Source organism: Pelophylax lessonae, assembly GCF_965119305.1.
Source record: "Pelophylax lessonae genome assembly, chromosome: 8".
NCBI lineage: Eukaryota > Metazoa > Chordata > Amphibia > Anura > Ranidae > Pelophylax > Pelophylax lessonae.
The window spans coordinates 35,685,562-35,700,224 of NC_138775.1; the positions used below are offsets into that span (position 1 = coordinate 35,685,562).

The 14,663-nt window shown below is 44.9% G+C and overlaps 1 protein-coding gene across 1 annotated transcript in view; it reads right to left on the minus strand.

The window, feature by feature from the left end:
- The window catches only part of BRPF1 (bromodomain and PHD finger containing 1), an 85,910-nt gene extending 74,113 nt beyond the window's left edge, over nucleotides 1-11,797 (minus strand). Inside the window, exons 1-3 of the mRNA XM_082265990.1 lie at nucleotides 11,412-11,797; nucleotides 5,041-5,649; nucleotides 1,112-2,071 (exon numbers count right to left, since the gene is read on the minus strand). Coding sequence (XP_082122116.1) covers nucleotides 1,112-2,071; nucleotides 5,041-5,639 — 1,559 coding nt within the window. The 5' untranslated portion in view covers nucleotides 5,640-5,649; nucleotides 11,412-11,797. The remainder of the gene's footprint in view (nucleotides 1-1,111; nucleotides 2,072-5,040; nucleotides 5,650-11,411) is intronic.
- Nucleotides 11,798-14,663: the final 2,866 nt, after the last annotated feature.

The following is a 14,663-nucleotide window of genomic DNA, read 5'->3' on the forward strand; positions in this document are numbered from 1 at the left end:
GTCTCCTAAACCTGCACAGTTTAGGAGATATTTACCATGCATGCAGCTGCTGACCTCAGAAGCGCATGTGCTGTGAAGGTCCGGCATATCTTGCCGGAACTTCAGAGTTCCGTGCTGGAATAAAGGGCTCCTGCACGCATGCACAAGAGTGACGTCATCACAGGTCCGGCCACTCACAGCGCCAGAGCTTGGGAACCCAATAGAAACGCCAGGGGAACATGTCAGCTCCCTCAGAAGGGAACGGGCGCCACTGCAGAGGCTTTGTTTTAAGGTAAGTATTTCGTAATGTGCTAATATGCGATGCATACTAGCACATTATGCTATAGTCTTGCAGGTTTTTTTCAGCAGTTTACTACCGCTTTAGGATAAATAAACCTTCTGTGTGCAGCAGCCCCTTCATCCCCCCTAATACTTACCTGAGCCAGTCTTTATCCAGCGATGTTGCAAGAGTGTCTAGGCTGCCTGGGACTCCCTTCATTGGCTGAGACAGCAGCACGGCGCGTTTGGCTCCCGCTGCTGTCAATCAAAATTATTCAGCCATTCAGGAGAGGGGGGCCATGTCACGGCTGTGTGTCTGAATGGGCACACAAAGCTGTGACTCGGCTCGGGTGCCCCCATAGCAAGCTACTTGCTGTGGGGGCAATCAACAGGAGGGACGGGCCAGGAGAGCCGAAGAGGGACCCGAGAAGAGGATCCAAACTGCTCTGTGCAAAACCAACTGCATAGCGCAAGTATAACAAGTCTGTCATTAAAAAAAAAAAAAAAACACACAAGACTTTACAATTTACTTTAAGTGCTCAGCAACAGAATTACAGAATTCTTGCAGCTGAAGTCCCTGAAAGACATTTAAAATTGTGGGAGATACAGTGTTCCCCAAAGAATAACTAAGAGTTTTATATAAATCCCAGGGACTCTGAGAAGATCACCAAGCTCAGCCCCCATGAAGCCATGAGGAATACAGGAGTCTTATTCCTTCTTTCGACATTAAAATGAATACATGGAAAATCCAGGTACAGGAGTCAAAGATGGTATTGGATTAATAAAAAGACATATAGGAAAACCTACCCAAGGTGAACATGAGCTGTGTTTCCTATTACCATGGACTATTTACCTGTGAGGAGGAATGCAAGGAACAGACACGACTGGAGCAGCTGCTCTTTTTTCAGCAAGGATTTTCCGAGCTTTTTTCATTTTGATCCTCGACTTGGCCTTTGCCTTTTTTACTTTTTCCGAGCTCCAAACTTTCCCTTCCTCTTCTTCCTCATCGTCTTCCTCCTCTCCCTCACTGTGAGAGAGGGCTGGGAGTTTGCACACAGATCCAGGAGGGGTGTGGATGTCACAATACGCTGTTTTTCGGACACTAAAAGATGTTCCATTGGCACCCGTTTCCCGCACGGGTTCCATTTTCATGTAGAGGCCAGCCTGCTGTGCGCAAGTAACGTGGAAGGCAGTGTAACAGTTTGCTTTGTGGCACTGAATACAGGCTCCAGAGCCACGTTGTTTACAGATATAGCAAGTGAGCTTCCACCGAGCAGGTGGTATGTGCTCAATGCTGTCTATAGGTTCCAGGAAGACTGTATTAGCAAAACAAACCTCGGGGATCCAAAGAGCACAAACTACGTGTGCCCAGCGCCCATCGTCTGTCTGTTTAAATGCCCCTCCCTTGTTTGGGCACAGGGCACAGTCTACTGCTCTTGAAGGGGACTGAAGACACCTTCTGCAAAGCCACTGCCCCTCTGGTATGTAAGGAACCCCATAGCACTCCTGGTGCACAGCCAAGTTACACATATCACAGAATAATATCACGTTGCTGTTCTGACATTCCCCATCATTGCAAATACAGCACACAGCATCCTCATCTATTAACGCGTTTGGATCCCCTTTATTATGGCTTTCGAAGTAGGACTCCTTCTCTAGCCGGTCCATTAGGTATTCAAAGGTCTCCTGTGGGATGGAATTGAGGCTCTCAGTCTTTCGTCGTTCGTTCATGAAATCCAGCCAGATGTAGTCCTCTTCATCCATATCATACTCCACTTCTTCATCCATTTCTTCTGCAGACTTTTCGATGTACCTTAAAAAGCAGGTGAGGAAAATTAGACCAGAGTAAATGCACAATTTTTATCCGGCAGATTGGTAATAAGGAAAAATCAAACATGAAAGTCTATTACTGGAATCAGAGCTTTCCAACTTTCGTAGCATCAAAAATGTAAAAAGTCTACCTTAAAAAAAAAAAAAAAAAAAGTCTTCAAACTGCATTAAAGATCTCAAGTCAGGATACAATTCTCCAGTAACAACTTAGGGCTCTTTCACAAGGGCGTTCCGTTCCGTATGTCCGTTTTTCATCCCATCCGTTTGCGGATGAAAAACTGACATAATGTATCTCTATGTAAATACGGATGTCAGTGGATGATCATCCGCTGAAATCCGTTTTTCGTCAGTTCAGTTCTTTTGAAAGGAGGAGAACCCTATTTTTTCTTCCTTTCGAAAAACGGAACGGACGCAAAAACGGATGTCAGTGGTGTCATCCGCAGACATCTGTATTTACATAGACATGCATTATGTCAGTTTTTCATCCGCAAACGAATGGGATGAAAAACGGACATAAGGACCGGATGACACAAGTGTCATCCGCGTCCGTTACAAAAAAAAAAAAAAAAAAAAAAAGGATCTGATCGGGCAAAAAAAAAAAGGAACGCCCGTGTGAAAGAGCCCTTACAGTGTCAGGTTATGTGCACTTGTGAGCGCTAAATGCATGCAAATGTGTGTGTGTTTCAGCAGTGCCTGCACTACAACTAGCAAGTCAACTCCCCCTAGTGATCCCACCTAATTGCCTGTAAACACGATCAGAAAATTGTACAAAAATACCACTTTCGAAGCGATCATACAATAATCTGATATTAGTACACAGCGTTCAAGAGATGATCACGACAGTTCATCCAATATTATCTGATGGGACAAGCACAAAACTTTTTCTTGTATAATACCAAATTGTACAGTTTCAGTTTAATCAGTACAGATGTCATTTGAAAATATAATGAAAATACACTACATCACTTGCGAATTTTTATTTTGTCATACGAGAATTTTCTTAACTTTGGTAAACTCTTCATTTTCGATATGAGATTAGCATGCAAAAAAAAACAAAGACGACGATCATTAGGCGGATGATCTCATCGTGTGTACCAGGTAAAACTGTTCAAAGGGTGGCATGCTACTGGATGGAGATTTTATGTGCAGCAAATAAATTGCCATCCAGAACCCACAAAGGAAGTGCTGCCTGAGAGGGGTGTATATTTGCTTCTCAATAGTGCAAAAAACAAAACAAAAACAAAAACAAGTTATATTGCTCTAATTGCAGTAAACAAATAAAACAAATTAAAAAGTCAGTAACATGGATTTTGTATGAATCTTAAGACTGCCTAAACAGTTACCCTATAAATCCAATTTAAAGTGGTATTAAACCCAAAAGCAGAGGTTTATTATATTGCAGCTTACCAATTCTTAGACGTGATGGCTAGTTTTCTTCTTAGGCTTACTTCTATTTTCATCTAGTGATCTGGTTAGTAAGGGCTCTTTCACACGGGTGTTCAGTTTTTTATGCCCGATCAGTTCCTTTTTTTTTTTTTTTTTGAAACGGACACAGATGACACTTGTGTCATCCGGTCTGTATGTCCATTTTTCATCCCATCCGTTTGCGGATGAAAAAAACGGACATAATGTATCTCTATGTAAATACGGATGTCAGCGGATGACACCACTGACATCCGTTTTTGCGTCCGTTCCGTTTTTTGAACGGAAGAAAAAATAGGTTTCTCTTCCAAAAAACTGAACTGAACTGACAAAAAACGGATGTCAGCAGATGGTCATCCGCTGACATCCGTATTTACATAGAGATACATTATGTCCGTTTTTCACCTGCAAATGGATGGGATGAAAAACGGACATACGGAACGCCCGTGTGAAAGAACCCTAAGTCTGTTTTTTTTTTTTTTTTAAAGAACAAGCACTCTTCCAGTTACAGGAAGTAGAAAAGCCACATACCACTGCCAGGGGTGCTTACAAATTACAATGCTCAGTTCTCATTTGTTTATGCAAAATCTTTATCCCAAAAAGGAAAAAAAAAACAGTTTGTTGAGACTGAATATAAAGTGCGATCTGAAATTTGGCTACAATGTGTTGGGAGTATTTAAATCTGCTAGTACATTTAACACTAACCTCCCCCAGACTGACAATGCTACTTTCTACTTTGCCCCTGTTCTCCTTCATCCATAGTGGGGGCACTCTAATACAGGAGGTGTTTTATTGGCCAAATTACCAGGTGAAAACAGAGGGGGAAAAAAAACCTAAGAAATAAATGTGGTGGCTGCATTATTTTTCATGATTAGTAAGCTTCAGTATATTACATAGGATTGCACTTATACCCCCTTCTTTTTTTTTTTCTCTTCATCGGTAAGAACAAGTACCAATGCTTTCGGACAAGTACTCGCCTATACCAAGTACCGATACTTTGGGGTGCGGATTGCGCCAAAAGAAAATGAATGGGCTCAAAAATCGCACTGCAAAGAATCAAATACAATTTAAACAGGAATACGGAGCGATTCCTTTCCAAATCGCATGCGGTTTCCCCACAGCTCCAGTGTGAGTCCAGGCTTATCATAGTGATTTTAGCCTGGGTTCACACAGGAGCAGTGCGGGAAACCGCATGCCATTCGGACAGGAGTCAAACCACATTCCTGTTCCAATTGCATTCGATTTGCACCCATTCATTTTGTATGGGCACAAATCGCACCGTGATCAGTTTCGGGACCATTTTCATGAGTATGAGTACTTGTAAAAAAATACTCTGTATCGGTTCTTCCTTAGCATTACATTTTCGGTTTTGTTGTTAATACAGCTTTTTTTCTTGAAACCAGGAACAGGAGGATGCATCTTCAGAAATATTACCATTCTTCCCCCAACCCCCTAATAATTACGACCTTCAAATAAACCTTAAAATGCACCTCTAGGCAAATCCTTGCTACTTGGGTGTTTTGCTCGTACCTGTAATAGGAGGAAGGCCGGGCAGGAGCATCTGGTACATCATTATCTAGCTCCCGGTAAACCACTTCAGGGAGCTTTGGTGTGGTGCCCGCAGATGGCGTGTGATGATGATGGTGGTTTGAGTCCTTCCTCTTTTCCTTGTTCTTATGCTTTCCAGACTTAGGAGTTGCAGTAGGAGTTTCATTATTTTCCTTATTGCTCCCATTCTCAGGCGCTTCCTCAGGAACATCGTCATCTTCAGAAACAACATCCAGATTGTCAAAGATGCTAATGCGATGGACCTTTCCGTGTAGTTCTACTTCAACCAGCCGCTGGGCCTGAGCATATGTCATCACCTCACGACTTGGCGACTGGGACAGTTCAGAGTTAGTAGGCGACTGCTTATTAGCAGAGCGAGGCTGTCGTCCTTTCTTCTTCGACCTGCGGATGGGTGTCTGCTGCTGAAGCGGAGGGTTATCATGGTCATAGTGATAGAGGTGGTACTCAATCCCACTGTAGCTTTTATAGATTTTCCGACAGGTCCCTACAGGACATTCGTAGGGCGGTTTTGTGGCCCTCAAGTTGTGACAGTATGTCTTCACATCAAAATCCACACCCATTCTGTTACATCTGGAACAAATAACATAGGACAACAGATAGCATTAGGAGGTGAATACTGGATCACACAACTGAATTCAATAAAGCTGCTGCGCCATTTTCTGGTGGAAATCCCTCGTTAATGTTTTGCGCCAAATTAATGAGGCATCTGCAAAAAGTTTGGTTCTAACAGCGACTCCTGCACCAACTTCAGGGAGTTCTGCAATATGCCACTTCAGAAATCTAACACTTTAATAACCCATTTCCGGACCACCCGTAGCAGTTTAACGTCGGTACTTTGACGTTAGCTTCCCTGGTATTTTCTTACAGGGCAGGAGGTCCTCTTTTCTGTCGGTAGCGGGCAAAAATGATACAGTCCTCTCAGGTGCTGTGCAGGAAGTTGAGTGAGGGCAAGATGGCCCCCCTCTCGACTCTATGGCCTTGGATGACCGGAGCGATGTCATACGTGACTTCCTCCCAAAGGTCTTAAAGGGCCCATTTTTTTCCTGCTGGAAAAAAAGGACTTTTCTATTTTTTGCTTTTAAGGGTAGATATGAGATCCGAGGTCTTTTAGACCCCAGATCTCACATTAAAGAGGACTTGTCCTGCTTATTTCTATTACAAGGGATGTTTAGATTCCTTGTAATAGGAATAAAAGTGATCAAATTTTTTTTTTTTAAAAAAAGGGACAGTGTAAAAACGAAAAATAAAGGTAAAATAAATAAGAAAAAAAAATAAAAAAATTTAAAGCTCCCCATGCCTCCGAACTCACGCGCAGAAGGGACCGCATACGCAAGTCGCGCCCACATATGTAAACGGTGTTCAAACCACACATGTGAGGTATCCCCATGATCGTTCGAGTGAGAGCAATAATTCTAGCCCTAGACCTCCTCTAACTCTAAACTGATAACCGGTAGAAATTTTTAAAGCGTCACCTAGGGAGATTATTAAGTACCAATGTTTGTCTCCATTCCACGAGTGTGCGCAATTTTGAAGCATGACATGTTGGGTATCTATTTACTCGGCGTAACATTATCTTTCACATTATAAAAAAAAATTGGGCTAACTTTACTGTTTTCTTATTTTTTTATTAAAATATACGGTGTGACAAAGTTTTGCAACAATTTCCATTTTATTCTCTAGAGTCTCTGCTAAAAAAATAATATATAATGTTTGGGGGTTCTAAGTAATTTTCTAGCAAAAAATACTGATTTTAATTTGTAAACAAGTGTCAGAAATAGGCCTTGTCCTTAAGTGGTTAAAGGGCGCATTGTGCATAAATTACCTTACTCCTCAGGCTGACCTCACACGTACTTGCAGCAAAATGCAACGAAAATGTAAATTTCCATCCATTTTATTAGTGTTTTAACATGCGTTGACCTGTGTTTTAGTGCACTTGTTAAATGCACATAGATACAACTACAACGCTTCACTGGCATGCGATGCATTGCGTTAAAATGCATACATGTTACATTTTAACGTAATTTTAATTGAACGCAGGCCAATGCAGTGACGCAGACATTTGAAAAAGGACCATAGGAAGTAAACAGAAGAAAAAAGAAGAATCATGATGTGACCATAGCTTCAGTTAAGGTGGAATTCCAGCTTACAACTAACTAGCCCTAAAACTGTCCCCTCCCCCCTTCTAACACCTATGCTAACTAATCAATATAAGATATATATATATATATTTTTTTTTTTTTCAGTGATATGATTCCGCTGCGTTAGCTGCAGGGGAGAGGAGGGAGCATTACCAAGATAGACCATTGAAGCCTATGGGTGGTGTCACCGCTCCAGGCTTTACTAGTTGTCGGAAAGCTCTGTTGTCTCCCATGCAGGCTGACATAAGGGATCACGTGACCAGACTGGCTTGAAAATAGGTAAGTATATACACCTTTCTTACACAGGTTAGTCAGCATTTTTAAGACCACTTGCCTCTGGTCTAACGGTCCTTCAACAGCATTTTCTCCCTGACTTCTTCCATGTTGACTGGCAGGTGTGAGATGCACAGGAGGGCAGTCATCCTGACACACAAAGGGTGCCAGAATGTAAAATTAGCATCAGAAGCCTCTTTTGCAATAAAGAGTCTGACTGTTCGCAATTTTCTTTTCAACTTTAGTTCCACTTTAAAGAAAAAAAAAAATGTAAAGGTGAACTAACACCCTCCCCACTGTACTTCCCTCCATGGGCGATGAGCTGTCAGTGCCCACACAGACGGTGTAGCGGACCAGAGATATGAAATCTCTACTCTTCTCCTGAGATTCCAGGGTGCATCTGAGCAATGTTCTGTGCCAGGGCTGAACAATCAGAATCGCTCTATTCCATCCCGAAAGCCCTGCACAGAGAAGAGGGAGAAGAGCGGGGATTTCAGATCTCTGGACCTCTCCACCCTCTATGTGAGCACTACCAGCTCATCATCCACAGAAGTACAGCCGGTACTAGGAGGACGTAGGGTGTTAGTTCACCTTTTCATTTTTTTTCTGCACACTTTAATAGATGGATTTTTTTTCATAGCAGCAGTTAGTAAGGCCTCATGCACACTGATGTTTTAATGTTGCTCCTAGGGGCCTCTAGAGTTTCACTTTTTCCTTTGCTCCTGGACATGCTGGCTGTGTTGGTTTTATTTTTTCTGCCCCTCGATGTCAGCCTGTGTGTCCATGTACACAAAGGTCTTTAGGCTTCAAAGTCGCCCGACTCCAAAGCCTCCCGTAAAGCATGACTTTAGCACAGCTTGCAAACGACTCCTTTAATAGAAGTCAATGCAAGACGCTCCGAAGTCGCCCCTAATGGCACTTTTCAACTGCAAGTACCGGCTCGGCTCCTGCTTGGCTTGGTTTGGTTTTCCACTGCAAGGTACTGCATGGTACGGTGTGGGAACGGTTTGCTTTTCCACTAATAGTAAGTGGGTGAGATAACAACGATTCTCTGACCAATCAGTGGCTAGTAGTGACAAACAGTCAAGGCTGCATGCAAAGGATTGTGGGATATGGTACCGGTACGGCCCTCTTGTGGCGCTTTTCCACTGCATGGAACCGAACGGTTCAGCTCGCTTTTGTGCTTTTCCACTGCTGGTACCGCATGGTATAGTTCGGTACGGTACGGCAGCGCTTTTCCATTGCAAGGAACCGAACGGTACGGCTCTGAAAAACAGTACCTACTCGATTGTGGTTCCAAGAGGTACCATATCCCACAATCCTTTGCATGCAGTCACTACTAGCCACTGATTGGTCAGAGAATCCCACCCACCCCGTTGTTATCCCACCCACTTAATTTTAGTACTACTTTAGTGGAAAAGCAAACCATACCGTACCGTACTGTACCGTTCCAACACCGTACCATGCGGTACCAGCCGTGTAAAAGAAAACCGGCCAAGCAGGGCCGAGTAGAGCCGAGCCGGTACTTGCAGTGGAAAAGTGCCATTGGAACCACAACTGAGGTGGTACGGTTTAAGCAAGCCCTACCGTTCGGTTCCATGTAGTGGAAAAGCGCCGCCGTACCGTACCGAACCGTTCCAACACCGTACCATGAGATAACAGCAGTGGAAAAGCACAAAAGCGAGCCGAACCATTCGGTTCCATGCAGTGGAAAAGCGCCATAAGTAGTGCAGGAACCTTTTTCGAAGTTGGAGAGGCTGAACGGTTTCATTGCACTGAATGGAGGCGACTTGTCGCCCCAGTGTGAACCGAGCTATAGAGGAAAGAAAAACAAAACAACACAACCAGCGTGTCCAGGAGCAGCAGTGTTTTGGAAGAAAACATACTTGATGCGAGTAAACACGCGTTAACGCTAGGCATGTTTACTGCTTGAGTGTTAATTTATTTCAGTTGCCAGAAAAAAAAAATGATTGTTCTGGCCAATGAATTTAACACCCAATCGTTTTGATGAGCCTAGATGCGTTACTTGCACTTACCAGCCTCAGGCACTTTTTTTCTGCCAAAACGCCGCTGCCAGGAGGAAAGACGTCTAGGAGAGACTGCAGAACATCCAGTGTGCATAAGGCCTTAGGCCCCTTTCACACTGTCCGTCCGTCGGACGGACTCCGTTTATCTCATCGGGGGATCGATCTGCCGATCCCCTGCTAAGCAGGATGATGACAGCTGTTCTCCGTGCTGTGTGGGAGACAGAGCTGTCAGTTCCCCATACATCTCTATGGGGGAATCGGATGGGAACGGACCGTCGATCCCATCTGCTGGACGGGTGGAAAATAGGGTTTCCATCCGTCCAGATTTGACGGATCGGATGTCAGCGGACATGTCTCCGCTGACATCCGATGCCCCATAGGGATGCATTTGACCGTTCAGATCCGCCAAAAAAACGGACAGTCGGATCTGAAACGTCCGCCTTTGTGAAAGAGCCCTTAGAGGGGCATTGATAATATCCTGGAATTGGGCTTTAAATCATAACTAAAGGCAAACTTCTTTTTTTTTTTTGGATAGACTGGAGAGGGATTAGGACCCCTGTCAGGTTTTAATGCTGTCTGTGCCCCCCGTTAGGGAGATTCCCCCTATTTGTCCTGTTTACCGTTATCATTGAAAATTAAAGTAAATCCCAAATTTTCAGTGGTCACTAAAACATTAATAGGAGGAGGAATCCTCCAATGAGGACACTAGTTCTAATGACAAAGGGATTCCCCCACTTTGGAAGGGTTTCCTCTCACTTCCTGTTTTGGCTCTGGGACAGGAAGTAAAGGGAAATCCCCCACACAAGTGACAAAAATAAACCTTACAGGGGTTATAACCCTCCTTAAATCCATCCAACATAAAAATAAAAAAGTTTTGCCTATAGCTCATGGATGAGTATGGATTATTTCTGGAGAATACAGATATTAGTTTAGTGTCAGTGACCTGGAAGCTGTATATGGATCAGCAGTCCCTCCACTCCTGGCTCAGGTCAATGACTGAAACTGAATGGAAGCCACAGGCAGCCAGGCACCTGGCATTTTCACACCTGCCAGAGGCAGCCAGGCACCTGGTATTGTTACACCTGCCAGAGGCAGCCAGGCACCTGGTAGTTACACCTGCCAGAGGCAGCTAGGCACCTGGCATTCTCGCACCTGCCACAGGCACCTGGCATTTTCACACCTGCCAGAGGCAGCCAGGCACCTGGCATTTTCACACCTGCCAGAGGCAGCCAGGCACCTGGCAATTTCACACCTGCCAGAGGCAGCTAGGCACCTGGTATTGTCACACCTACCAGAGGCAGCCAGGCACCTGGCATTTTCACACCTACCAGAGGCAGCCAGGCACCTGGCATTTTCACACCTACCAGAGGCAGCCAGGCACCTGGCATTTTCACACCTACCAGAGGCAGCCAGGCACCTGGTATTGTCACACCTACCAGAGGCAGCCAGGCACCTGGTATTGTCACACCTACCAGAGGCAGCCAGGCACCTGGTATTGTCACACCTACCAGAGGCAGCCAGGCACCTGGCATTTTCACACCTACCAGAGGCAGCCAGGCACCTGGCATTTTCACACCTACCAGAGGCAGCCAGGCACCTGGCATTTTCACACCTACCAGAGGCAGCCAGGCACCTGGTATTGTCACACCTACCAGAGGCAGCCAGGCACCTGGTATTGTCACACCTACCAGAGGCAGCCAGGCACCTGGTATTGTCACACCTACCAGAGGCAGCCAGGCACCTGGCATTTTCACACCTGCAAGAGGCAGCCAGGCACCTTCACACCTGCCATGGCAGCCTCCCTATGTGCCCCCCCTATAACACATAGTGTATTGTTTACATTCAGCAGACCCCCCCCCCTCCCCGGGCTCTCCAGGCCTCCCCGTGCACTCACCAGGCTGTGGAAGCGGCGGCGGTGGCGGCTCATGTCTGGCCGAGGAGAGAAATGGGAGGACTAGGCCTCAAAGCCTGCGCCGCCTCCTGCCAGCCGCGCCCGGGAAAAACCTGCTCGGCTCCTGCGGCCTCCCTCCTCAGCCTTCCCCACGCCCGAGGCTCCTGCGCGGCAGACAGGCAGCGGGGCGGGGGAGGAGGCCCGGGAAAACGGCTCTCCGAACCGCGGGGAACAATGGAGTCTCCTGAGGGGAGCTGCGGCCCTGCCCGTGTAAAGTCAGCCGCCGCACATTCGCCACTGCCCACTCCCGCCCCGCTGCGGAAAAAATCCCGGAGCCTCGGCTCCTTCACCGGGCACTCACCCCGAGCCTCTCCGACCGCCTCCCCTTAGATTTCACCTTTTCGGATTTTTTTTTTCGGCAGCCGGACAGCGTGTGGCGAATGTGCCGCCGCCTACGGTCTGTGGGAAGATCCTGGCGGGCGAGGGGGTCCCTTAGGGGATTCTTGGGCCACGACAATGGCCCTATAATAATGTGTGTGTTAACACTGTTTGTATTTTTTTTCTATGTATTTTGCCTTATAAATGCTATTTTAAGCTGCACTGTGCTATTTATTGTCATGCCAGGACAGGGGGCCGGTGTGAGGAGGATGGCTAAAGTCACAACCCCCCTTTTGGGGTCCCCAGTGCATGGAGATAGGGAGCAAGTTTGTAAACTTTCCCTCCCTAACACACAACAGGGTGCCCATGGGCACTGGAGGGGGCAGGCTAGGCCTAACCATCCATCCATGAGTGCCCTCACATGAGGCCTAATTTCCACTGTCAATGATATAGGGTGCAAACATTAAAAAAGGGACTATCCACACTAAAATATAGACAGAATCATAACTCAGAAGCCAGCATCAAATTTGTGGATTACAAATTAAAACCACATATCTAAATGTAGCAGATTTTCTAGGCCTGTGGCCTGATGTGGGTCTGCCATTGTCACCGGTTACCTCTCCAGCCCATGTGAGCTGCGACCCTGGGTGTGAGAACTGAGACACGGACAACTCCAGCATCTTTGTTTATTGTATTGTTAGGGGATGGGAGAAGGGAATGAGTGGGATACTCCTTTGGCTCGACTAAATTCTGGGACTTCTATAGCAAAAATGCCCGTTAGCGCTGTCTTGACGCCAGCCGACGCTTACTGGCGCTTTGAACACACTGTATCTCTGAAAGCTGTGCTGGAACTCCGACTTAAGTCCAGAAGATCCAGGACTGTAGAATATTGAACTTCTGACACTACTTATTTTTTTATTTTTATTTTATTTATTTCAGGTACTTATATAGCGCTGAAATGAAAGAAAAGATGACACTATAATAGTGTATCTCCCCGCGCCTAGGTAAAGGTTTTTTCTTAAAAATATATCTGTGTTATTTGTGAAATATAAAATAAATTTTGTATGGCAGCAGCTGTAGATGTTAAAAGTAAATGACAGGAAAATAGCCTAGGCTATATACAGCGCTTGCCTTAAATAAATCAAGTGTCTCAATGTATGTGAACAATAATGAAAACTTATCTTTGCAGTATATAGTGAAAATACAAATCAATTAGACATGTGAAGATTGATAAATGTCCCAAAAAATTAATAAATAAATTAATAAGTCTTTTGATAACGTCACAGGAAGTGACGAAACGCGTCAAGGTTGTGGAACGCACGTCAGCACGCTACGCACCACGTGGAACGCAAGCCGGAAAACACTCCGCTCGCCACTCTGCTAGGAGGTGCCTGTTAGCGCTTTTTGCCTGCAAATTTGGAGTTTTGAGTCTTTCTTCGCTCCTGATTTTATTACTGTTTGATGAATAAACTTTTTTTAAATGATACTACACTATCTGGAGCCTTTCTTTTAACCCCATATCCTGAGGATTGAGATCGGGTAAGGAGGGATCCAACCTGCATCCTACCAGGATTATCCACAAAGGGGATCTCCAATTGGGCCTGAACGGTCTCCAAGCGCTGTAGGTCCTAGTGCTATACAGCAGATAGGACCCAATAATTCTGGTAAGTCATTTAATTTTACCACAAGCCATTGGAAAAGAGGAATCCACGTCACGAAAGTCACAAACTTCTATTTATTGAGCACGAAACACTTTGAACTTGATCACCACTTGAAAGGACTTTATTTACTGAATTTTATATTTTTTATTATTCACATATATTGATCACTAGGGATAATCGAACGGTTCGGGTCGACCATCGGTTCGGCCCGAACATTGGGTTTTCGAGGTTCGGCCGAATTCACAACTTTTTGCCCAAAAAGTTCGGAATTCGGCAACCAGAACCGACCAAAATGCAATTGGACAGAAAATGGGCTTTAAAAGCCAGTGATTGGACCAGAACCATCAGTAAAAGCCAATTGAGGGGGCAGGAGAATGCTAGGAATGTGATTGGAGTGACTAGGGGGTCCATAGTCCAATCATTAGTGAATACGCCCCCCAGTATATAAGATAGCCCCCGCCAAATTCCTAGCATTCTTATACAGGACATGAAAGAGAGTGGAATGCTGTTCTGTTCTAATGTGTTACAAAGTGTCATTTAGCTATTTTTAGTGTGAGGAAAGGGATATCTAGTGTAGTTAGAGTGCTCCTTTTACACTTTAGTTAGCTTCAAAAATTTAGTTTCTGTAGGGAAAGTGTTAAGTGTAAGGGGACCGTAATGTAGTGTAGGGTTACCTGACACTGACTGCTATGGAAGGGTGACAAAACCCTTCCATAGCAGGGTGACCACTATAGAGAAATGATAATTTCTCTGAGTTGCTTCGGCACAGGCATATGGCTTCTCACCAGCCAAGCATTTTTTATGCTGCAGGGGTTGCCACTGCCAGTGCTTTTTTGAGGACATGTTTGATGTCAGACATGACATCTGAACATGTGTATAGGGGGTATATATACACATATATGTCTGTATATATACCCCTAGACATATATAGGTGTGATAGTAGCAGAAATATATGCTTGCGCTAATGAAATCATTTACAGTAATATATTTCTGCTACTATCACACCTATATATGGCTAGGTGTCTATATACATATAAGTATGTGTGTATATATACCACTATACACAAGTTCAGATGTTTTGCCTGCCTCAAAAGAACCCAAAAAAATGCCAAAAAAAACGCTAGCGTCAAAAAAAAATGCCCAGGTGTGTTTTTGCTGGCATTTTTTGGGGGTTTTTGGAGGCAGGCAAAACATCTGAACTTGTGCACAGTACCAC